Consider the following 27,483-nt stretch of genomic DNA (forward strand, 5'->3'; position numbering starts at 1 on the left):
CGCACAGTGTTTGCTTTCATGTGGTTTACCAAGTGATTGATTGTTCTGAATCCATAAGCTGTCCTCTTCATTATTTACCACTCCCTCAATTTTTGTGTCATCTCCAACCTTTATCAGTCATGATTTTATGTTTTCTTTCAGATCATTGAAAAAAACGTTAAATACCATAGGGCCTAGAACAGATCCCTGCAGGACCCCACTGGAAACAGACCCATTTTATGATGATTCACCATTTACAGTTACATTTTGAGACGTCTCAGTTATTAAATGGATTAAAAACTGGCTGAGTGCCATGTTAATTATATATTGCTCTAGTGCTTTAACCAAAATATTGTGCAGAAACAAGTCAAACACCTTATAGAAGTCTATTGCCTTAAATCAAGCAACTGTGTAGTCTCATAAAAGAAAAGCTATCAAGTTATTTTGACAGAATCTATTGTCCAGAAACTACATTGATTTGCACTAATTGCATTACCCTCTTTTAATTCTTTATTAATCAAGTCCTGTATCAGCTGTCCATTACCTTGCCCAGGATCGATGTCAGGCTTACAGACCTATAATTAGCTGGATCATCCATTCACCCTTTTTTTAAAATGGAGCATTGGGAGATATTCACTCTCTGTCAGTATGATCTCAGGAACTAAAACCTAAAAACCTAGCACAACTGAACATAAGATGTCAGTTTACAATAATACCATTATATTCACACTAGTTCTTTTCTACAATCTTTTCAAAGTGTTCACCTCTTTCACAGAAAACCAACCCTTACTTCATAGAAATTTAGTACAGATTCACAGAGGGGAAAAGAAGGTTAACTATCACATAAATACCTTCTCTGGCAACGTCCCAGAACCATTTTACAAAGAAATTAATCTCTCCAGGGCTTGTAATTGCTACAACGCTCTAAGTCTTCACAAAACAATAAGTCTCCCAAATAATGCTGAAAAGTTTAAAATACTACTGTATAATTCATTATTTTATTTTTCTACCTACAAAGGGCTGAAATATATTTTGACTGTGGTCTGACACTGTGTCAAACCTTTTCCAGCTGGGGAAGGAGAGGGGAGAGCGGGGAGGAGAGGGGGAGAGGAAGGAATGGGCAGGAAGAACACTTGTAAACGTGTGCTTATGTCAGAATCATAATAGATTTTTTTAAATTAGAAATATTAAACATACGCAAGTTTTAAGAAAGGTTAGATTTTCATTCTGTCTGCAAACTGCTACATCTATCTAAAATTGGACAAGATAATTAAACACCACCACATATCTCTTCTAAGTGTTCACAACATTTGGTTTGCTGTTGAAATGAAAGATACTGGGAGTTAAGGATTACTACATTATACAGAGAGCAAAAGCACCTCCTTTCTACAATGCTGGCTTTAGTACTTTGTAATGTCCTGATAAAGTCATTTTTGACCTGAAGCTTTCCAGGCCTTGTCTTTGTCTTAAGGAGATTTCTTTTTAAAATGATTGAGCCATTCTTTAAGCCAAATTGCAGGACAAGTTGAAAATATGTGTGAGAGTATGTGTGAGTGTATATATACACACAATGTTGGGAGAGATTTTCAAAAAGGACTTGTGCTTCTAAACCTCCTAAGCACTTTTTAAATGCTACCCATATTTATTAACAGCTCTAGTGGCAAAATGGCTGAGCATAGAAATTTCAAAACTGCTTTCTCTGAAGGGAAGTGTGTTTAAGCATTCTGGTGAAAAATAGTTTTGGTTTGACCAAACAATAAGTCTGAAAATTGCATTTCAGGAACCAGAAGAAGCCCTAGCCTCATTCACCACATATTTTCTAAGCATTCGCTGTGCACCTTAACTATTGTAAATAATTTTAAGTGGTTAGAAAAGGAATCCAGACATCAGGCGTCCTTGCAACATTCACTGTGCCTCTTGAAACATAAAAGCAGCCCCGTTCATAGAACTTAGTGAAGATTCTCATCTGCAAAATTCTTACATATAGCGTACACAATAGAGTATTCTGGCAAGATAGCACCAAACAGATCTAAACTATAGAATTTGTTTTTTCTGTTTAAAAAAAAACCTAAGAAATTATATTTTAAAGCTATGTTAAGAGAACATTAATAATATAGCATTAAGTGTTCCAAACTGAGAAAACAATGTAAAAGTTGTGCATGAAACTTTAACTTTGCCCCCTTGTATTTATGGATTACAATACAATCTTTAATTCTATCATCTCAAGTTATTGTCTCATATTATTTTCTCAAATAACCATATATACACCAGACCTTTTTCTACAAAAATCTTATATACATATCTAACTAGTATATCTTATAAGATCAATAACTATTTTTGAATTCTTGCTTACTTATACTACTTTCATTATGCACAGGTAACCAAAACTTTGCCTTTCTTAACATTTAAATCAACACTGGGCTTAATTAATGGAATTATATTGATTTTCCTTGCTCATGCCCATCCACCTACTTTAAAAAGAATCATTAAGAGGAATTTTTAATAAAACTGTAGTACACTGTCAAATTATTTTTTTTCCTAATTTGCTTTCCACCAGTTTTTACTTTCAGACACTCCTCTTGAAACGCAAGATGGCTTTGGCAGAGAAGCTGTAGTGAAAGTATGCCTTCACATTTAAATTTAATTTGTAGTGAAAGTGTAGTAATTTTTCACAGAAATTTTTAGCTGTTCAGTCTTCTGCTGAAAAGGAAATATTTGCCTCAAAATTCTTATGTTCCTAGGAAAAAAAATCACATACTTCATGACGACAGACATACAGTAATAAGTTTAGGGCATGGAGACATGGCCTCAGATTTAATTTTGTTAGCACTGGGGGCAAACAACAATTATATTTTAACTCAAACACATTCTGAAACATTTAGAAACTTATATTATAGCTTGTCAGAGACTAACCAATTTATTTGAGCATAAGCTTTCATGAGCTACAGCTCACTTCATCGGATGCATACTGTTTTTCCACAGTATGCATCCGATGAAGTTGAGCTGCAGCTCACGAAAGCTTATGCTCAAATAAATTGGTTAGTCTCTAAGGTGCCACAAGTACTCCTTTTCTTTTTGCGAATACAGACTAACACAGCTGTTACTCTGAAACCTTATATTATAGCTTGTATTTAATCTATTGCAGCAATCAGTAAGTCAAATGACTAAAAATGTAAGTTTAAATAATATAATATATGCCATCCACCATAATTGTGCTGTTCTATAGTTTCTTTAAAAGTACCTAATATTTGTGAGTTTCAAATATAATCTATTAAAATGTGGGGTTTTACTTGTTTCAAAATGTTAAGTAACTTTTTAAGATAAATATAGTGGGCCAATTTTATGATCACACCAGTTTTATAGTAATGTAATCCTATCCACATCAATGTAGCTACTCATGATTTTAACCAGAATGAGAGTAGAATCAGGTCAACTAAAATGAAGAACCAGAGAGAAAGCCCTTTGACCACACAGCAAAGACACATGAATAAGTAAGTTCTTGAATATCCCTTTAAGCTTTTGGTAATACTTTACATATTAAAGTTCCAGGGAGTACCTGCTATCATGTTAGGAACTGTGAAAACAGTCCCTTTAAAAATGTAGCCAATTCTAGAACTGAAGTCAATTAGTACTATCACTCACAGCCTTTAAGAAAAGGTTAGAAGACACAAGACTCCACAATTTCATTCTTCACATTGTTAAATATGTAAGAATAGGAGGTCAAATAGCAATCTGGAACATCCATTTCTACTCATTACAATTGCCAGGTTTAACAGTACATGAATCCTGAAAAACATGAGATACAATGAAAGGATGTGCAATTAACAGACGTTGCTCAGGGTTGCCTCTCCTCTACAGCACCAAATGCCTATAATGAAGTGAGTCTGCTACCAAGGAAGATTAGATTTATATATCCTAGAAAATGTGTTATACCCTGATGAACAGCATAAAATTGACATAATGGCTCTTCAGGGCTATAAATGTAGCTTTTTCCTACTTTAATTGGTGATGACTAGATTGACCTTTTCTCTATAATTGTAACTACAGTACAGCAATTAGACGAATCGCTATCTCTATCGTTTCACATACATATTAAATAAAAAGCAAAGGAAGTGGTTCTCAGTCACCAGATGTATGCTGGTGTTAAAGTACAACTGCATTTTACATTTGCACTCATGTGGGCAAGATTTAATTTCTAGAAAGAAATAATTAAGTTGGGGTGAGAAAATTCTATTACATCATATACGATAATGAAAAGTGACAAATATTTTAGGAACACTCTATATCATCTATCCCCCATTGATCCTGTAAAGGTGAACACTGCTGTCTGTCACTATTACCATATTAAAGATTTTTTTTTTTTATCATTTCAATTTTTCACACACCCTTTGGCTCATTGTAACTGATAGAAAAGGCAGAATCCACATAAAATCAAATGTCCCCATTATTCGGAGTACACATTGAACAAGGACTGTTTTAAAAAAGCATCTAAAAAAAGCTCAGATTTCTCATGGATTAGGCTGCATGTCTGACACTTCTATATTAAAAATCATTTCCCTCTCCTGTTAGAAAAGCAATTACCAAGTACTACTAAACACATAAGAGAGACGGTATCTGGCCATCAAGCTCTACTTTTTTATTAAATACTGTTTCATACAATTCTCTATTATAACACTGTAAAATAATAAAGATATGCAGCATTAAAAATATACACAAACATATAGATGGAGGTAGACTAGAATTGCTACCCTCAGTTTACAGATGGGGAAACAGAGAGGTTAAGTGACTTTCCTGTGAGGCTGTGTTTAACGGTAGACTGGATTTTCGTCCTCTTTATAAACTGACTTGCTATATGATCTTGGGAAATTCACGTAATTTCACTGAACAGAAGTTTCCCAATTTGGAAAACACAGCTTCTTTCATAATGATGTTATGAGCTGTAATCAAACAATACTTGCAAAGTGCTATGTAAAAGCAAAGTATAAATGTAAAGTCCTATCAGTGGCACAAGCAGCATGTGACTCAGGGGCTTACAGTCCTATGTTTTCTCTACACTAGGTATTCTCCATGGAATCTCCTCTTCAAAAAGTCACAATAAACCTCCTGAATAAAATATTGTGTAATAAGCCTTTTTAATTTATCATGTGCCTCAAAGTAAAAAATGTTCAGTCTCCTGAAATTTCACAACATACTGAAATATCTGGAGTACCAAATTATGTGAAACAATTTTACAAATACCACCTCTACTCATATATATAATCTTGAAGTGGGAAAAGCACCATCTTCGGAAGTATCTATGTATCAAAACGCTCTATATTTGATGAAACAATTATTTTTCCCTATAAACAAGAGATGTTGTTGCCTTGCCCCTTTTCACTCTATACAAGTAATTTATATGAGTATTGAAATTCAAATGGTATTTTGAATTGGGGGGCACAGGTGAGGAGGTCTCTCACCTAAACAATCTCAGAAAAGGATTTTAAAATATGGTAATCTGACACTTGATATTTATTTTTTTTAAATAGCTCGTTTCCTGAAATCCCTTTTACTTTGTAATATAGTCGTATATGTTTTACATATTGATGAGGTTACTCATGACCACATGATAGCGCAAGTTATTTAGATGAAGGAGCCTGTTTAACACCGTTACTCTCCTGCCCTTTGCTGGTAGAGACTAATCATGACCAGCAACACGTAGCATGCAGAGGAGAGTGCCAGCTATTAAAGCATTCTTTGCTGGCTGATACAGTGACTGGCATTATCAGCAGTCTCAAAAGAGGGTGTTTACTCTACCCTGCAGGCCAGAGGTACAGTACTCAATGCACCAGTTAAAAAGGAAAAACAAGGTGAAGGAAAGTTAGTGATAAAATCAGTTCCCAAAATAAAATGGAAAAGCCATTGAAGCTTTTTAGCTCAAATCTGATCAACAGAGAGTAAAAACTGCCCAGAGTTAAAACTGAAGAAAGCAGTATCTGATGGCACCACTTTTTCCACGAGGTTGAGCGGGTGAGGGCAGCCTGCGGGGCTCAACTGGGGACTGATTCTTCCCCCACAGCTCTCTGCTACTATCATGATTGGTTTCTACTCCTTGGAACTGTTTCCAAATGCAGAAGCACTGCTCTTTTTCTTCTAAACCAAACGGCCATGGCTTGCCCAGTGCCCTAGAAGGCACTAAATGCTTTCGTGCAAAATAATACATACAACTATCTCAAATACAGCACCATTCCATTCCAGACCTAATTATTTCATTCTTATTTACAGGATGTTTATTGTTTAAATGGTAACAACATACAGAGAAACCAAAAAGACTCAATGTCCATTAGTAGACTCTATTGGTCTGAGCATTGCTTTATATCCATATTAAGATCTCTGCTTCAAAAGACAGTCCCCTTAGCACACGTCTTTTTAACAATATGATTTTTATATCTCTACTGACTAAAACCTGTTTCAAAAATTCAGAGGTTACATTCTGCTACTTTTAGGCATGTCAATAACCAAATCTGGAAAGATGCCAATAAAAACTGAATAAACATACGATTATAATAAACCTGTAAGTCTCTGGGCCAAAAACTAGGGCAAGATCTAGTGAAGTAAAATTAGCACCTGTTATTGTTTCTTCCTGGCAGTTTGCCTTTTGGCTGTCAATATAAAAAAATCCCAGGGGAGTTTTTGACAAAGCTTATTCTTTTCTTTTTGGTATTTGTAATGCAAGATTATGGGAAGATACTGTATTACAAAAAGTGCAAAAAACCCCAACAATTTGGTAAAAATGCATTTTTAAAAGAGTGATTATCTTTTCATTTCTGAAAGGTAAGCACATTAAGTTACTATGCACCACAGTGTGATTTCATGCATTCACTAAATGGATCTAGATTACTCCCGGTGGAATTCTGAACCCCGCATTCCCCCCCCCAACACACACACAAAAATTCTGTGCACAATATTTTAAAATTCTGCAAGACGCTGAATATTTTATTTGTCAAAACAACACAATATAATCACACCAGTTTCAAATATTTATTGGAATATTATTGGAAATTTATTTCAAAATACTTGTCAGCAAGTATGTCCATAACAATACAAACAAACAACAAAAAAGATTCAGGAAATGTTTTTTGACAAATAGATTCCTTTCTAGGCATATTAATACAGAACTTTGAGTAAAAAGTCATTTAAACTACAATACAGAATGTTATTTCCTGCAGCCCTCAGAAGGAGTTCAAAGGCTTGGGGGAGTCAGGGGTAACTGAGGAGCTGAAGGAGAGGGAAGTAATTGCTGGGAAGGAGCCTGGGAGTTAACCTGGAGGCCTGTTGGGTGTGGGGGGCAGAAGCATGGAACAGTTGTTGCTTTTTTGGGGGTGGGGGAAGGATTGTTAGGGAATTGAAGAGCCAGCCCCATACAGACACAGTCTGACCCCTAGCCTCTCCCATTCAGTCAGCCTCATCTGCCCTTGTCTCCATTTGACCCTGAACCCCCACTCCCCATTCACCCAGGCATAGCTGCCCCTGCCCAATGTGTCTCTGCACCCCCACTCAGCCACCCACACTCCCTGCACCTCCCCTTCCCTGTCACCATGTGGCCCTGTACCCCCACTACCATTCAGCCCCTGGCTCAATGTCACCACACTAGCTCCTGGGCCTCCTTCCCTTCTGTTCCCCCCGCTGGCCCTTCTGAACCTCAGTCTGTGTGACACCCCCCACCCCAGCAATCCCATGTGCCTTGTTCTGTCCATCCCCCACATATCCCATGCCTCCGCACCTGACCCCATGGGGAGGGCACTGTGAGGAAGGCAGCCCCTGCCCCCTCCTTCTTCACAGCTTGCTGCTCCAGCCCATGAGTCAGCTAGCCTCTCTTCTGGAGCCATTTCAGACTGCGGTGGATGAAAGATGTAATTGCTGCTTCCCTTTGCCTCCCTTTCAGAATCAATTATTCTGGAGGAGAAAAAAAATTCTGTGGGGACAATAATTCTGCACTTATGCAGTGGTGCAGAATTCCCCCAGGAGTACTAGACGATGTCTGTGACTAAGAAGTGGTACTTGGAGCACATAATTATCCATAAAAATTGATCCTGAAATAAATGTTTTATATCTCTAATTTGTGTGTTATTAAATCATTATTTAAACTAGGGGTGGGGAACCTCTGGCCCACGGGATGGAACCAACCCGCTGCTTCATTTCATCCGACCCACGACAAGTCTCTGCACTGCTGGCCGGAAGGCTCGAGCCTCCATGCCAAGCTGCGAGCGCTGGCTCGCCCCACTGTAGTGGGAAGCTAAGGTTGCCGAGCCGTTATATTCCAGTCGACTCCGCACAGCTCCCAAAAGCAACCGGCATGTCCCTGTGGTCCCTAGGAGCAGGGGCAATCAGGGAAGCTCCGTGTGCTGCCCCGCCCCCAACGCTGGCTCTGCATCTCCCATTGGCCGGGAACTGTGACCAATGGGAGCTGTGGGTGCAACGCCTGCAGGAGCGGGCAGCACTTACCACACAGAGCCCTCTGGCCCCTCTGCCTAGAGGCCAGACATGCCGGCTACTTCAGGGAGCAATGCGTAGCCAGAGCAGACAGAGAGCCTGCCTTAGCCCTGCTGCGCCGCTGACCGGAAGCTGACTGAGGTAAGTGCCGCCTGGCTGGAGCCCACACCCCAAACCCCCTGCCCCAGGTCAGAACCCCCTCCTGAACCTTAATTCCTTCACAGACCTGGCACCCCCACCCCAACCCTAACCCCAACCCCCAGCCCTGAGCCCCCTCCTGCACCCAAACTCCCTCCTAGAGGCCGCACCCTGAACCTCCTCCCACACCCCAACCCCCTGCCCCAGCCCTGAACCCATTACTGCACTCCAAACCCCTTGGCCCCAGCCCAGAGCCCCCTACTGCACACCGAACCCGTCATCCCACCCCAACCCCAGAGCCCGTACACAGAGCCGTCACCGCCTCCCAGGTCCCAATCCCCTGCCCCAGCCCGGAGCCCGCTCCTGCACCCTGAACCCCTCATTTCTGGCCCCACCCCACTGTAGGATTCATACAGGTTCATGCGCTTGGCAACATTCAGGGCACACCCGGAGTGTTGTGTAGGAGCTGTGCACACACAGCTCCTCTCAAGGGCATGAACCTTGGAATCTCGCCCAGATGACATGAACCGTGGGAAGCCTCCCAGGACTGGGCTCAAGGCCCAAGAGCAAGGAATGCGGTACATAGAAATTGGTAAATAAGAATGTTAAACAAAGCCAGTGTATTCCTTTTATCTGTTGGAGAATGTAATGCGCGGGGGGAGAGAAAGAATAAAGGAGAGGGTGGAAAGCTGACAGGACCAGTCCGTTGGCAGACCAGCCTGTTTGCTTGCTTAAAGCTCTGTGCTGTCTTGTATTTGAACTGCAACACCCCAGAGCCTAGGGGAAGCCCCGAGTTTCTGTGCCCCCTTCTCTCCCCCCCCCACCCCCTGCAAACAGGGCTGTGTGTGGCCTGCAACTGATTTTTTCTGTGGGTCAATGGCCCTTGATTAAAAAAATGTTCCCCACCCCTGATTTAAACAAAAGGATGTAAATAGTGAAAATTACAAATCTTGCTTCAGTTTTATTTTTCTAAAATACCCAGTTTTGTCTTCACTTATCTTAATTCATATTACATTAAAGCATATAGGTTTATAGAACTTGAAAATAGAAGAGACCATTATAATCATCTAGTCTGACCTTCTATATAATATGGCCCATAGTATTCCATCCAGTAATTCCTGGATGAAGCCCCTAACTTCTGCTGAGCTAAAACATGGCTTTTAGGAAGATATCCAATCTTCATTTAAAACACCAAGTGATTGAGAAGTCACCACAGCCTTCAGTAAATTGTTCCAACAGTTAGTTACTATCACTGTGAAAAGTCTGCACCCTATTTTCACTCTGAATTTGTCAAGCTTCAGCTTCCTGATGGTGGATTTTATTATGTCTTTGTCTGCAAGTTTAGACGTTTTGAAAAAAATTCAGAACACACAAGCTGAAGATGAACTATTATCACAAAATGTTTTATAAAGACTAAGTGTTATAGAACTCGAGAGTACAGGAAATATAAAGCAGAAGCAATTGTTTACATAGACTCTATTTTAGGCTACTCAGTGCTATTAGCCTAACATTTAGTAGATACAAATGGAGGACTGTGGAACACAAATGAGAAAACAAGCCTTAAAAAGAACCATGCTTCAGCAGCACATGAATATCTCAGACACAAAAGCAACAGCAAGTACCATGAAAGAGCTGAATTAAAACGTCCACACCATTCTCAGTTTGCCCCGTGACACTGAAGTACAGAATTGCACAGGTATGAACACAGTGATGACAATGATGAGGATGATAATACTTAGCACTAATATTATGCATTACACTTTTAAATGCCCACAGAAATATTAAAAAGGTAAGTATAATCAACAGTTTTTTAAAAGTCTCAGTGAACGACTCACTGGCATAATCCAAAAATAGTTGATAAAACAGACTACTACAACTTCTACAGGATCAAGTGAGACATTTCTGTCAGTGCATATTTTCACAATTATTAATACAGATATAACTGACAGTATTCACTGTAATGGCTGAGAAGTATTTGCATATTGTATTTAAAAGCAATACACTGCACTAGCCAAATAATTTGTTATACACAATACACCTAGCAAATGTGTCTGCCACTGACAATCCTTATGAGGAATCCATTTTTAAAATTTTCAACCTCATGAATTTTAAATAACTAAATAAGTACACATTATACACCATTGAGCTTTAAAATTTGTATTCATTTTTTTAAATCAACTTTTTATTTACAAAAAGTGAAAATTTAAAGTATGCCACAAAACATCTTTGGTTTTGAGATTTGTACAAGTCTCTCAACACAATTATTAAACCAAGAACAAAAACACTGTACCCACTATACCCCATAATCTTGTATTTAAACTAACAATCCTGAATACATGTTTACTGCAAATTCATAGTAATAAAACCCCTGAAAGCAAGTTAATGACATTTTTACCATGTTAGCACATCTATTTATTTATTATCTATATTTGGCTTAGGGGAAATGAAAAAAGAGAACAGAACAACATCTCTTTCCGCCCAATTTTGTATTTTAGTAAATCTCATGCAGAATATTGTTAATCAGAATACTAGTGAAATCATTAGATCCAATTTGGGTCATACCATATCTTCCCATGACAAAATGTGAAAGAGGAGGAATGAAGTGTGTGGAAACTCCATGAATTTAAATGGTCACCCCCTGGGGTAAGGAGTTTCTGGACAAACAGAAGAGCAGGGGACATGGCCTCCACAACCCAGAAAACCCCTTTTTTTTTCTTCTTTTTTTTTTTAAAAAAACTTTGAGATATTGTGATGACATGTGCAGGATGTGCTTCTATAATCTGCTTAATCTTCAACTGTTCCCACATTTTGTGCATTTTGTGTAATTCATTGTAAAGTACAGGAGAAATATGATCTGTGCCAAATGTTTTATTGATAATGTCAATTGACAGTGATTAAAATCTTGATGCTGCAAAGAGCAGTGTAATTGAGTACTTAAAGTTGAAGAGCTGCATCCAGCACTATACACTGGAAAAACAAAACCTAAACTTCACAGAAATGCATGGAAGGCCAAGTCATTAATCAAAAACTAGCTTTCACATATGTGGAGATCCCTCTTTTAAAATCCAATTACTAAATTTCTGAAGGACTTTATCCTCAGCCTTATAAATAAGCAAAGGTATTATAATGAAAACATGTTTTCTTGGCCCAAATTGGTGAACTGAACCTATTCATTAGAAGAAAGCCTATTTATACATGTCTCAAAAAATACATCACAGTGTTGTCTTGGCCAAACCTATAAGAGGTTTACTGGCATTATGATCAGAACAGCATTAAGAGAAATACACTACATAAAGCTTTGTCTAATTCGGTAACTAATTGCTCTGCTTGACTTGAGTACATTTTGGCCAAGGATATTGTAATAGATTATAATTAATTTTTCTTTCCTCCTCTTTTCAAGAGTTCATTTATTGCTTTTGTAAATTCTCACAAATGTACGTCAGAGAGAAAAGAAATTATAACTATGAAGTAATTAGGTGAGGGAAAGCGCCAAGGACACACTGAACCTTACTTTCCTTTGAGTATGACAAAGCTATTCAAGATTTGCAAGGTTAAGCTGTCCAGGGAACAACCAGGCACGAAAGAATGGCAGGTAAACCAAAGGAAAAAATCTTTAAAGAATTTTCCAAAACTAGGACTCCTGACTCAAAGGCAAAGGGAAACACCATCTTGGAACACATAATTGAACCTGGTAAGCATACATTAAGCAACAACTTCAACCTAGAGAAACTGTAGCTTACGTTAAGCAAATACAAAAAAAGACAGTTTTCTAGACACTGCCTCTCAAACCTTTTGCTCTAATGAGTAGCAGCAAACCTAAGTATAGATAACCCATATAAAGATAGACATGAAATACTGGACCAGTTATTGAATAGTTGTAAAAGATCTGAGACTCAGCAAACAGTTATTACTCCTCACATCGGTTGCTCAACAATACAATTTTGTGTGGGCATACACTAGGGTGACCAGATGTCCCGATTTTATAGGGACAGTCCTGATTTTTGGGTCTTTTTTCTTATATAGGCACCTATTACCCCCACCCCCGTCCTGATTTTTCACACTTGCTGTCTGGTCTCCCTAGCATATACTGAGGTTAAGTACAATAGTGGATCTATCAGTATTTGGGTCTACCTCTTAGTGAATAGATTTAAGAAAACTAAAATTGTAGGACACATGCTTAAAGTCCACCATGAAGTTACCTCACGTGGATATTTAACTGGACCTTACTTTGATTTCAGCATGCTAATTATTCCATGCACACCAACAAAGTGATAAAAACTTATCTGAATAAGAAAGAAAAAGGATTCTCCAAATCACTGAGAACCCTGATAAGATCATCGCTGAGCATTTTTATTATTATATGAACTAGGAGAAGGTGAAGAAATTTCCAAGAAGTTTCAATGTCACCGAATTTTTGCAAGAGTTTAGTGCATCACTCCACACTTATTCCTGAAGCTTTTTCATTAGTATGGAAAACGATGGAAAGGGCAAACTCTCTTATCAAATATTTCAAACAGCAAAAAAACTTAGCTTAGCTGTGCCAAGTAAAACTAACGGGTATAAACCCAGGGCAACATATCACTGTCCATGCAACCGCAGCTTCATTACTACTTATATTCATACTACCTCTCGTACAGGAGCAGGGAATCACTTCCTAACTTGTGGTACAGACTGTGTTACTCTGAAGCCTAGAATGTCCATTGAGACAGTATGGAGAGATGGAAACAGCGATAAGTATGTCTGAGAGCTCTTTTTGTTTAGAATACCACCACATTCAATCATAACTGGAATTTGTGGTCTGTTAATTGTCCAGCTTTTAAGTTCTCAAGTTCTCAGTCACTCTGACTTTTCGAATTACACCCATGCAGTGTATAGATACACTAAGCCATGTATCTGTGCCATGCCAAGAGTTTCTAGACCATAATGATATCACAGATTAATTAACCTATCATCAACCTTACTTGACAGCTATTTTGCATGCAACAATTTAATTGGCTGTCTGAGGGAGACTGCACATATGGTATATTACTTGGCCCAATTGCCACATGTGCATGACAAAACGGGTTTTCATCTACTAGTGATAATGTAATATTCCAGATACATCATGAATGTAGACCTTCAAGGAGATGATTACATCATCTGTACTGCAAAGGGTTTCTACATTTCTAAATTCGGAACCATTTAATGAAATACTGGCCAATTTTATTCGACATAGACAGTATATGTCCTTCTTTACCCTCCCAATATTATAAAGGAGCACGCACACATTTTCTACTCCTTAGCTGTCCTCTGTGGCTTCTTTGTGCTGGGAGGGAATAAACACAAATTAAGATGATGCTATCAAATTCCCTTTCGGCAGAGAAAGAAGAACTGAAACAAATTTCACCTAACGTAATTGGGCTAATTCTTCTGCTACTCTGGGTGTCCTCCAGCCTGCTTGCTGGCATCTTCAGAAGCAGCAGCGTTGCCAAAACTTGTCACAATGTAGGTCAGATTTTGAGGGGACTCTCAATCCTGTACATTAACTGCTAGTAGCTCGGACATTTCATCTGAGCTCCTAGCAATTCCCCCTTTGGCCAACAGACAGTTACCGTGCCACTTTGTGCAGCAGACAGCATCGGACAGTTGCTGCCTGCAGTACATAACCGTGTGCTCTGAGCAGGACAGAACCGGAAGCAGGTCTAGTACAGCAGAGATCTCAAGTTTGGCAGCACCAGCCTCAGCACCCTCGCCCTGGACTCCTCATGCAGTACTGAAAGAAAAAGTTAATTGGGAGTAGAAGAGCAGGAAAGGCCTCCAGCATAGCACCTTCCCCTGTGGGTAGAGGGGGAAATAGGTTTGCTGGTTGGAGCATTCCAAAGAGAAGTGAGAGGCACTGCTTGTTTAGGAGTGTCTCAAAGGGTGGGAGGTGTCTATGTATGATCAAGGCCAATAACCTCCTCTCCTTCAAATCCTTCCTTGAGACCCATTTCTAACTGTGACACCTATAAAAAATCATGACAAATATTTATACTTAAAAAGTCATGTACTTATTTTACTTACACATTTTATGAAAAAATATCCTTCTTGCATATCATCCTTTGTTGAGGAACCTTGTAATCTTATTACAATAGTCTTTGTCTTTCCCCCCCATTCCTATTCCACTATTGTGTTTGCTCCTTAATTTTGCTTATATGTAATATTAGATTTTGTGCTCTTTGAGGAAGAGAGGAAAAGTATTCATGATTTTATGTAAAGTAACTTCTGATTTCATGAAGCGAACTGGCAACTGAATTCTAGGAAAGTAGTGTGCAGGTCCTCTTAAATTACGTAAAAATTGTATGAAAGGGAGAATATTTACCAAAATTGTTGCTTCAGAAAATAATTACTTTTTAAGTACTTGTGGGAACAGAAAACGGTAAAAGGAAGGTGGGGATCATATTTTGGTTATGGATGAGACCAAGTTAAAAATGTTTCAAGCTCATATAATTCTGGTGTATAAAATGACAAGTAAGCAAAAATACTTCAACGTATGCACATTTGTTATAGTAATAGGGTGACCTGATATCCTGACATTATCGAGACCATCCCGATATTAGGACTTTTGTCTTATATATGGAACTATTTCACTCTCTCACACATACACACACACACACCAAAAAAGAGTGTCCTGATTTTTCACACTTGCTATCTGGTAACCCTGTACAGTAAACAATAGTGGTACATCTGTCACTTACCTACTTCTGCTCCTGTAGGAATGAATTTGGGAAAGCTCATTAAAATTGTGGGGAAATAATGCATGAAATGCAAACAGTGTATCATACACTATGCAGTAACATTTTGTAGGCATTTAAATGGTCCTTAATTTTCTTCCAGAATGCAAATTATTCCAGGCTCACGATCAAAACTGTTTTAAATAAGAAGAGAATCCTCAAATCATGACTTTGCTATCTGAGAATCAAGATTCAAACATCACTAAAAGCATGTTTTGGATTATGTGGGTCAGAAGAAAGCAAAGAAATTCCCAAGAAGTTCTTTGAATGTATAAATCAGGGTATTAAGCACTGTGATGATTTTGGGGACTCTGTCTGTACAGTTTATGAATTGTCTATGATATTTGAACTCTATATGTATCTTTACCAAGCTGCAAACTCCATTTTGAATGTGAGGCACGCATCAAGCTAGCATGTGTATGTGTACATGAGCTATCCCTAGCTCATAGTGTGGATATATCCACAGACAGTGATATATTACTATAACTAAAACACAATAAAAAACTATTTTAAAAAACTTTACATGAAACATATTTAAACAGATTAATAAAAGTCACATATGTATATTCTATTAAAACACTCTGTAAACAATTTCAGATCCACAAAACTACATATCACAAAAAAAGTATGCAACTGTATCAGGTTCTCAAAATGTAAATTAAACAAAGAGTCATAACTTTGCATCATTCCTGAGATTTAAATTTTAATTAAAATTTCTACCACTTACATTGTATGTCTTGAAGTAGGAGACAACATTCACGTTAAATCAAAATTCCAGAAGTAGAATCCACTGTCTCCGATTTTTTCATGTGTGTAAATGTGTCCAAAAAGTGATGGCTTTTAAAATCGGAGATACAGTATTATACATTTGAAACTAAACAGTAAAGAAATTGGTGTACACCCAGAACTGAAAGAAACATGGGTATGCACAGAGTAAACAATAAGTCTATAACATTCTGAAGTTACGACCTTCCAGTTAAAGCAGTTGCTTTATTCACAGTGGGCAACCACTATCAAGAGCCTGCAATGACTTGCATGAATATTTGAATGTCATCTGACAAGACCTGCTTGGCAATACTTCATTCAGTCTTCGGTCTAACAAGTTCACTGTTATGTCCTATTGATGGATGGCTGCCATGATTCACCACAGAAAGGCAGTTCTCTACAATATAATGATGTTTAAACTTTGGGAATAAATTCCACTTGAAGATATTATGGCAAGTAAACAAATACATTTCAAGGGTGCACTTTGCTTTGAAGTCTAAAACTTTCTAAAGTCTCAGTTATAGTAAGCACGCCACTTATGATCCAAAACATTAGCCAAATTGAAAATATAATTATTAGATTCTCAAAAGCTGTATGCCTGTACAGATGGTTAATTTATCAATTTATACTTACGTGGAAAGAATTAAAAAAAACAGCTTTCTCTTCCTTTAGCCCTAGTTAATGGAGACTTATAAGAGAGCTTTTGTCTCATGTTGGCATTCTGCCAAATATAAATTTATTCCAGTATTTCCCCAGCCCACTTCTCTTTTTATACTTGTTCATATGTTTGATGTTTCTTAGTTGTGGTAAGCCATGCAACTTCAATAACACTGGCAACAGAGCTCCAAAGATAGTGTCATCTGTATGTAACAGAGCAACAACTCTTAACTTCTAAAAATATAGTTGTTAATAATTTGCTTTAGCAAAGTATAGGAAATGATCCAGGAACAAGAATTTGAACACCTCAAAGTGATGTAGAGCTTGAAACCCAGGTTTCAATGTCATAATTAGAGTTTCAATCTGCAACATGCCATAGCATCCTAAGCTTTGGGTTAAAATATGGAGTTGAATCTGTATCTGAATTTTGTAGTGTGGGCTCATCTCAAATAAAATCTTCTCCCCCCCACTTCACTCCTGAGAGCTGTAAAGATTTAACAGTAATTTTAAACTGTCAAGCAAGCAGGAAAACATTAATATCCTTAGCAGTTATTCAAATATAGAATATTTCCCCTGTCCCCCAAATATAACATAACTCAACAATGATCTCACACATGCGCACACCCACAATAGGAGGGAAAAAAGGACACACAAAAGCATAACAATTTTAAATATACAGTGAAGGAAAGTAATTACAAATAAGCACAATAGAAAATACACCAAAATACCACAGTAAATCAACGGAAACATCAGTTGCCAGTTCACTGTATTTAAATGCCAAATGCACCGAGTATGTCTGGCAGACACAAACCTCCTTTTTGTGCTCTCAGATATACCTGCAATGCCTTGCTGTTTTTGCTAACTTTTAAAGAAAGTCTGTTTAAAAGTAGTAGTACATCCTTTTATGGGCCAGAAGTAAAGCAGTCATAGATTAATGGCTTGACATTTCTATTTGTGAACATTTTTGTCTCAGAGGCCGGCAGAAAAGAAACCTATTGATTTTATTTAATTGTAAACTGACTATACCAATTCCAATATAATATTTTGGAAGACAGGTTGCCTAGTGGGTTAATGGTTCATTCCAGTCTTTTTTCATATCTCATGGACAGAAATTGAAGGTACCTCCATAGAGCTGAAAGTAAGGTCATCATGAAAACACTATGCAGAATCTGACTCTCTTTTAGGATGCTGCTACAAACTTCTTTCTCTCTCTTAGAAGCCTATATGCCTCACTATGGGGCAGAGCTAGCAAAGAACAGGTAGGTCCTGGCCAGACCTCCCCACTAATTGCAATGATGCCACAGGAGAAAGAATTATTTCTATCCACAATAGAAATGTAAGTATTAATATTGGAGGGTCTTATGTTTCTGAACAGAAAATGTCTTCCTTACCTTCATAATGGCTGTGGAAGTAAGTAGTAACACCTCATGGTCCTCAAGGTCAAAGATTGTTTACGACTATCTGCCTGAATCTCTTCCTCTTTTATTATTACGATAAGCACCTGTGCCCTTGATATAGCATCATTTTAAGAGGGTGACTGTATTCCAAATCAGCCCACCAATCTATGCAGACACAGATCTTATTAGGAGAGGGACAAGCCAGTACTGAGTGGCCTTCTTTAAGACACAAATGAGGGACAGACAAGCTTGCCAGTGAAAGGTGAGAGTTGAGAAACTATATTTGGTGAGGAGTCAGGGGTTCCATCTGCCTCCCCTAGGCATAGTCCTTCCCACTGTGCTGCTTTTCCTTAATCCTCTCCTACTTTCCACCACAACTAGTAGTGCTCACTACTGCTCCTAAATCCTCCCTCAGAACACCAGCCTTTCTCATAATTTTCCACACACGCTCCCAGAAGTCTGCTCTCTCACAAGCTTCAGAAGCCACTGCACCCCTCCCAACATGCATATATGTATACCTGTTGCTGGTTTTGCTAACACTTGCATTCCCCATTGCTTATCATAGAATCATAGAATCATAGAATATCAGGGTTGGAAGGGACCCCTGAAGGTCATCTAGTCCAACCCCCTGCTCGAAGCAGGACCAATTCCCAGTTAAATCATCCCAGCCAGGGCTTTGTCAAGCCTGACCTTAAAAACCTCTAAGGAAGGAGATTCTACCACCTCCCTAGGTAACACATTCCAGTGTTTCACCACCTTCGTAGTGAAAAAGTTTTTCCTAATATCCAATCTAAACCTCCCCCACTGCAACTTGAGACCATTACTCCTCGTTCTGTCATCTGCTACCATTGAGAACAGTCTAGAGCCATCCTCTTTGGAACCCCCTTTCAGGTAGTTGAAAGCAGCTATCAAATCCCCCCTCATTCTTCTCGTCTGCAGGCTAAACAATCCCAGCTCCCTCAGCCTCTCCTCATAAGTCATGTGTTCTAGACCCCTAATCATTTTTGTTGCCCTTCGCTGGACTCTCTCCAATTTATCCACATCCTTCTTGTAGTGTGGGGCCCAAAACTGGACACAGTACTCCAGATGAGGCCTCACCAATGTCGAATAGAGGGGGACGATCACGTCCCTCGATCTGCTCGCTATGCCCCTACTTATACATCTCAAAATGCCATTGGCCTTCTTGGCAACAAGGGCACACTGCTGACTCATATCCAGCTTCTCGTCCACTGTCACCCCTAGGTCCTTTTCTGCAGAACTGCTGCCTAGCCATTCAGTCCCTAGTCTGTAGCGGTGCATTGGATTCTTCCATCCTAAGTGCAGGACCCTGCACTTATCCTTATTGAACCTCATCAGATTTCTTTTGGCCCAATCCTCCAATTTGTCTAGGTCCTTCTGTATCCTATCCCTCCCCTCCAGCGTATCTACCACTCCTCCCAGTTTAGTACCATCCGCAAATTTGCTGAGAGTGCAATCCACACCATCCTCCAGATCATTTATGAAGATATTGAACAAAACCGGCCCCAGGACCGACCCTTGGGGCACTCCACTTGATACCGGCTGCCAACTAGACATGGAGCCATTGATCACTACCCGTTGAGCCCGACAATCTAGCCAACTTTCTACCCACCTTATAGTGCATTCATCCAGCCCATACTTCCTTAACTTTCTGACAAGAATACTGTGGGAGACCGTGTCAAAAGCTTTGCTAAAGTCAAGAAGCTTAATCTGTACCAGCTCTGATGCAGCCCTCACCTCACCATCCTAATGCTACTAAGCTCCCTCAGAGATTCATCATGTCCTGATAACCTCCTCCCCACAACCTTCCCTGGATCACTACCTCTGTAGAAGCAGAAGTTCACATCTCCTCTCCTGCACATCATCTTGGCCAGCCATGGATTCTAGTTGCATTGCATATGAGCATTTCGCCCTCTGTTCCCAGCGAATATCTGTCCATACGAAACCACCACAAAAATTCAGGACTATTAGCAATCTCTGCTAAAAGTGTTCCCAGACCTGGGATCACAGAGATACTATAAATGTGGACTCAAGGGATTTAGCAGAGTTGTCTGTGGCACCTTGCGTAGCTCCTGCCCACACTATGTCAGATTCCACTCAGTAATATTTATCACTCATTTATTATGAAAAGCAAATTCACGCACAAAAATTTTAAAAAGGAACAATCTACATTTGCGCTGATATCCCATGCACCAAGACAGACCCCAAGGCAAATTTAAAAGATGAGTTATTCACCCTTCAAAAATGGTGTTTATAACAGAAATACTGACAGACTCTAAACAATATAGTCCGTGCCGTAAATCATTAAGACAACCATCACTTTTTTCTCTTTCTTGTGTAAATAGAGCGTCCATGCTAGTTGCATGGTAAATTATAGGTGGTAGCCTCAAAATGAAACTATAATTGCAATAAAGATTGTGTCTTGTTTTCTATGTGTCAATAACTGGGTTTTTTTTACTGTTTTGTACTTTAAATTATACCACTGCAAATATTTTATCTGTAGAGGAATGATATCTATAAAACCTTTCAGTTTTCAGGTAGGTCTAAGGACTCATTTATAATATTCTGTCATTTTTCATACCTTCAGGGTCCATTGCACTCTGTTAATTTCTGTAAGGACTGTCATATAGAAAATAGCCAAGTCACACTTACGTCAAATCTGCCATTTTTAATTACTACCAATCAAGTCCAAACAACTTCTCCTTTGGTTTAACATGCATGTATCTAACTTCTAAATTTTTTTTTTATGCCACAATTCATAAAATAGTTTAGGCTGATGCTAAATCCCTTGCACTGAATTAATAACTAACCACAGGAGAGATTTATCATCTCAAGCTTCTTACATGAAAATTGTCGGAGTTAATCACCTTTAGCATATTTTCACTATTTACAGAGCTTCATTTATCATACATTTTAGCAGTTTGACAACACTGAGCTATTTAACTGCCTTTCCCAATTCTCAAGTATAGAAAGAAGAAAATAAAAAGGGTGGCAATGTGGCTTAAATATTTTAACACTTCTGGTAAAATCCATCTCCACCAGAAAATGGTTTCTAAGGAGACATTTATTTTAACACTGGTGGTATGTAAAAGTAGAATTAAGAAGGGTACAAACATACACTTCCACCTTAATCACTGAGAATATACTCTGAGTCTATGTCTGATAAAACTTTAAAAACAACTATGAGAAGGATCTGTTTCAATCAAATGCTTGATATTTAAAATCTGTCTCCTATAATAGAAATTGATGTAAAAATGCCAAAGGGCCTCAATTCACAAACACTTCTAATTGGATGTAGTGCTTACTACTATAAGCTGACTTCAGTGGGACTACTCACTATAGTAAGCACTTTGATTTATGAGAGGTGTTTGGGGAACTGGCCCTAGACTGTTTTTCAGTAAACATACTTAAGTGGCTGCTGTACTTCCATCATCCAAAGAAAGCTCTGTGGAATGGCACTTTAATATGTACACTGCTAGCTTGTACAGAAATTTCATCATGGATTACTAAGAATAATCAGATGAAGTTCCTTTTACCTATACATTATTGCTCAATGAGAACAAAAAGCAAATCATGCAAGAAATTACTTTACTGAAATAAAGAATGAGTGACAACTCCTAAATCTGTCAGTGGAGACATTGTGTGTATAAATGTTACATTACTGTTATAATGAACTATTGCAGAATATGTGCTTCGATATTCAGTAAGCAGAACAATGCAGCTTCACAATTTTAATTGATTTTAAAAGAAAACTGATATCGGAATTCCCTAAAACCACAATGGCGAGAACCTAAAGATGTGAACTTGCATTTTTATTTAAATTACAGATTGTTGGCAGAATATAACGTGGAGGAGATAGTGAATCAGACATAATAATTTTGTCCTTTTAGTTTCCCATAAATTCTTGTCAAAGACGCTACCATGAATCAATTTTATGAGTACAGTAAAATCAGGTTTTAGGTTACTGTTGAAAAACTCCTAATAGTCAACACCTTTAGGTACAGTCATGTGAAATCTGCAACAGATACAGCTGACTTGGAGAGACAACAGAATAAAGGGAATATAAACATCCGATGAAGTGAGCTGTAGCTCACGAAAGCTTATGCTCAGATAAATTGGTTAGTCTCTAAGGTGCCACAAGTACTCCTTTTCTTTTTGCGAATACAGACTAACACGGCTGTTACTCTGAAACCTATAAACAAGCAAACTTTTTTGGCTATAATTAATCTAACAGAAATACATCTGAAGTAGCAACCACAAAGAGCAATAAAACAATTGAAAGCCAACTTTTGTTTAATTACATATGTAAATACCTTATTAATATTTTTCCTGTTTACACTGCATCAGAATTATCCGATACTCCAAAATCCTCAGGCCCCCCACTCAATTAAATTCTATAATATACTGATTCACATAAAACTATTACTTGCAAAGAGAAAAATTAATCAAATCATCCAATAATGTACACATTTTAAAGCATAGAACCTATACACCATTAACAAAATAAAAGCTCCAAAAACTTATTCCATTTAATCAGGACAACTTCCAATGTTACCAAAATATATCTGAGAGAAAAATGAAGAAAAATGTGATACATGACACATCCTTATCTATTAACACACCTAACATTCACTGAAGTGAAACTATCAAAAATTCCAAGAATAAGAATTTGTAATCCATTTCCTCATAATCATAACACTATAACCAGAAAACAATAAAGAATATTCTGAATTCACTAAATACGTTTATTAGTAGTTTTAAAATGCTCTCTGACTAGAGCAATGCCAGTTGTAGAGGTTATTTACCTTCTTCAGAAACTGGAGTTTTTTTAAATGAGTGTTTGTATGGGTGCTCCACTTCAGGAGCACACGTGTCCCAAGAGCCTTGGATTGGAGACTTTTGGTAGGACTGCCTGTTCAACCCACGCATGTGCTCCAGACCTCCTCATGTCCCATACTGAGGATATACAAAGCTGCATGGATAAATCATCCTCAGTTCCTTCTGTACTTCAAAGTCCAATGAGTAAGCTAAAACTAAAGAAGTCTAAGATGTAAAAACTAAAGGGCTTAAAGCAGGTACGCAAGATGCTCTGTGTCGGGCCGTAGGGCAGTTGAGAAGGAACTGAGGTTGGTTTGCCTGTGCAGCTCGATATAGCCTTAGAACAAGGCAGAAGGAGATCCAAAGCACATGTGCGGGCCAAATGGGCACTTCTACTGAAAGTCTCCAACCAAAGATGCATGGAGGCATCTGACAGATATCACAACTTCCTGTTATATCCTTATTGAATTTAAGTTGAAGCATCTTTGGAGTCCATTGTATTAAATCAGTGGTTTATGTATGACTGTGTTCTACTTCATGAGGGAGGACTGCTACAGCTCCACCAGAAACTAAAAATAGTGGGCAGTGATTAAGCCCAATGACCCAAATTGTAATAACCCCAAAGAGAGAGATACTAGGGCAAATTAGATTCTTCAGAGATCAAGGGACAAAGAAAGGACTTTTGGATAAATAGCCTGATTCAACTGAATCAACAGATGGACAGCACTTTCTATTCAAAGGGGGGCGCCACACCTCACAGAAAGTTTGGAAAGATTTTAGCCTATTAGGTCCCTGTAAGATGAATAACATCTGATGAGCTGTTTGCATGTGCAAAGGAACGTCTGTTGTCTTTATGGTTTTTCTGCAATGCCTTTATCTTAAGAATAAATGTGCTTGCTTAGAAAGAGCTGTGTGGTAACTTGTAACTGCTGGCAATATGCTATTCATAGCCACTGAAGAAAAAGCACAGGCAGTGGTCTTTTAGGTTGACTGGTGTTCTGGGGAAGTTGTCCTTACTTCGTACTTACTTAACGTGCCTCATACTTTTCTGTTAACAGAAGTCAGGTTGACAAATTTCTCATCCAGCAATTTTATGTTTGCCAGAAAATGCTTGTGATAGTTTCCTGATTGATCCCTCTTGTCTCAGTGATCTTACATCTGTCTTAATTATATGAACACTTTTAACACTTGGCTTAAACTTCTGAGCCTGATCTTATGTCCACAGAATTCAATGGCAAAGCTCCGATTGTTTTTAATGGTGAAGGAACAAACACTTTGTGTCTTCCCCATTTACTTTAGCTTCTAGATTAATGCAACCTCTGTATTCATCACAAAGACACTGTTTTCACAGACAGTTTCAGTCTTCAAAATAAAACAGCTTCTGAATAAAACAATTTAAAGTAGGAGCTCATCCAAAGTATTCCAGTTCTATTGACTGGTCAGACTTTATCTCCAAATTTAAAAGTTTGAAATATTTTACACTCATCAACTAATTATGTTATGAAAGACTTAACTTTTAAAAGTTCTTCTAAATTTACTTCAATTAAGCACAATAGTATGATACTCTCAGAGAATAAGTAATTTTATGAATACACTGTCACATTTTCAGGTAACTGCACCTGTATTCCCCCTCAGTTCTCCCTCAAGGTTTCCACTTTCCATTCATTTAAGGTTTCCACTTTCCACTCATTTAAGGTTTCCAGCTCCCAGCAATCACCTCTATTGGGCAGAGATTCATGTTTCTCTCCCTTCTGATGTGGGGTGCGGGGCTTAAAGTTGCACAGCTCCTTTCCTTACACTGTGAAATCCCCAGCAAGCCAGTCTTCCCAAAAGTCAGTACCTGGGCTTTTTTCTCTCTCTCTCTGAGGGCTACTAACACTGTGTTGCCAGCAGTTAAAAGTTACCACACAGCTCTTTCCAAGCAAGCACATGCATTCATTACAGAGAAAACATATAAAAAACAACAAACATTCCCATATGCATGCTAAAAGTTCATTATTCATCAGCCCTATGGGGCCTTAGTAAGTTAAAGTATTTCCAAACCTTTATAAACCCCATACTAGTGACAAAGGGATTAAAGAGCTGCTGTGAGCAAGGCTGGCCCCTGTCCTTCCAGCCTTGTCTATCATGTTGGCGTGGAATAAGGGCTTAAAAGCAGGTAGTTCCCAGCAGCTGGGAGAGAGCAGACAGTGGTTCTATAGTTCCCAAGGGAGACATTTGGAAGCCTTCGGGGGAACTGCCCTAAGACAGACCATTCACTAGCATCACCACCACCCCGCCTATATGGAGAAAATGTCCCTGGTATACTGATCAGACAGGATAGATTGGGCAAGCTCCAAGGTAGAGGTTGGTACCTCTATCCCCTACCCCTTTTGGGGTTAGGGAATCTGAGACCATACTAAAGGGACTAGGGCAGTGGGATCCGAGAGCTTCATCCTCTTCAAACACAAGTGGACGGTATGACCCAATTTATATCACAGAGACTCCCATATAGGCAGATGGGGTGTCCAAAGCATTTTTCAGTATCCGTACAGTAGGAGGTGCCCATCAGCAGCCAGAGAACAATGACACCGTAATGCAAGGGTTGGGGCCCCTCCTGGACAGAATGCCCTGTTTGTCTGCTGGATCAGGAAGAAGAGCCCTGAGTTTAAACTCAGGCTATTTACCCAAAGTCCTTTCTTTGATCTCTGGAAAATCCAGTGTGTACCAGTATATGCAAGCCTTCCCAAAGGGCGGTGCCTTTCTGGAAGTGTTTACAACCTAAGCAATTCACCTTAATCAGCCCCACATACACTGTTTTTTGTTCCTGGACGAGTTCTGGTAACCATCCCCCGCCCCAGAGTTTCATACAATTTCTGGCCCACAGTGATACATAATACAATATGGTCCCCAAAGATATTGCAGAGGATTGCAATATCGGTCATATGTGCATTAATGTAAGTTGTATAACTTATTTAAGTAAGGTAAGTTGTATAACTTATTTTTTTAGTGGTGGAGTTTGAGCATTTTTTTAAACGTAGATGGTTGTAAACGTCTTACGAATATGTAGACAACAAAATGCATAATAGCAGACACAAGGGATATGATCTTTTAGACAACACCGAAAGAAGACAACTGAAAGAAGTGAATGCATTCAGAATTAAGAAATGCTAGGATTTACCTATAGTAATTCATGTCAGCTGTCATACAGTACAAAGTACATTTATTCTTCTGGAAGACTCTAAAATATCCCCAAGCACAAGTTATATTACATGATAGGAAGAAGAATAAATATCAATGCTCCTGAAGTACATTTCCACTTCAGTCAGATTAAAGATGATGGATCTGAACACGCACCATTTACTACTGTAGCTACCACCGATAAAGAGAGCGACCACCGATAAAGAGAGCGTACATTCTCTTTCTCATGTAAAAATACGGTGCAAGGAAGGCTATGTACATTTGAATTTAAAATGTGTTTTACTAAAATAATGCTTCAACATCATGATGTAGTAACTTATACTTTCTAAAGGAACAGCTTTAGTTTCATTACATGTAATGGACAAGCTTTAAAATGTACTAGACCATTTTTAGACATTTAAGATTGTTTCTAGCAACAACTGATTCTGCATTTTAGTAGACACCTGAGAGTAACAGCTTAGTTATTGTCCTAATGCCTCATTTTCCACCACTGCCAACACCATTTTAGCTGAACCCATCATTAGCAACTTTGGGAGCACTAGCAAAGGGAGCTAGTCAGCTGCTGACACCATTTTCAGCACTTTATCATCTAGCACTGGTTGCAACAAATGCAACTGGCAGTCTGAAAAGAAGCCTTATCTCCACTCAGGCTCCCAAAGTTGTTAACACTAGTTCAGATGAACCTGTGTGAGCAACAATAGGAAACTGTTCATATATTTCCCTATTGTAGTTATGGCTCTAATAACAATTTACTTTAGGTAATAACATGGTAGTACCCCCCACTGTGCTCTGACACTAGTTGGTTTTGCCTCTTTATATAGCACCAGCCAGTATTATCACCATGTTACCAAACTCTACTGATACATGATTATAATGCTATTTGATACCATCTACACAGGCAGGATCAAACTGTGTTCTAATTATAGCTGGGGCACTACTGTGTTGTAGTAGTGTCCCCGAATACTGACAATTTTGTCATGCAGATAGGTCCTCATATTTAATGGCTTGCAAAACTATATATGCAACTGCACACGATTTTCTTAAGAAGGAAGTACAAGACAGAACTAAAAACTTTATGTTTCAGCACTTGGTGGATTTACTGAAAATTCAGCTCTGCTGAGTTCTACCTCTTTGCTTCCATTTTCAGTTGTATCTTTTCAGTGGCTACTTTTCCCATGCCCACTGATTCTATCTTTTCTTATACAGTGGAAAAAGTACAACATGCTCTTGGCTAAGAGAAACAAAGTCACACCAATTAAAATTATTTGCCTCAATTCTCTAGTAATGATTTAAAAATAAAAACAAAAACC

At 38.6% G+C, this 27,483-nt stretch overlaps 1 protein-coding gene across 10 annotated transcripts in view; it reads right to left on the reverse strand.

Annotated features, from left to right (window-relative positions):
* The window catches only part of FBXL17 (F-box and leucine rich repeat protein 17), a 490,032-nt gene that overhangs the window by 283,127 nt on the left and 179,422 nt on the right, over positions 1–27,483 (reverse strand). Inside the window, exon 7 of one of the 10 annotated variants that reach the window (XM_077817286.1) lies at positions 16,366–16,500. The exons of the other annotated variants lie outside the window; for them this stretch is intronic. Coding sequence (XP_077673412.1) covers positions 16,449–16,500 — 52 coding nt within the window. The 3' untranslated portion in view covers positions 16,366–16,448. Of the gene's footprint in view, positions 1–16,365; positions 16,501–27,483 lie in introns of those variants that run through there. 10 annotated transcript variants of the gene reach the window in all.

This window comes from Eretmochelys imbricata, chromosome 5 (genome assembly GCF_965152235.1).
Source record: "Eretmochelys imbricata isolate rEreImb1 chromosome 5, rEreImb1.hap1, whole genome shotgun sequence".
NCBI classification, from domain to species: domain Eukaryota; kingdom Metazoa; phylum Chordata; order Testudines; family Cheloniidae; genus Eretmochelys; species Eretmochelys imbricata.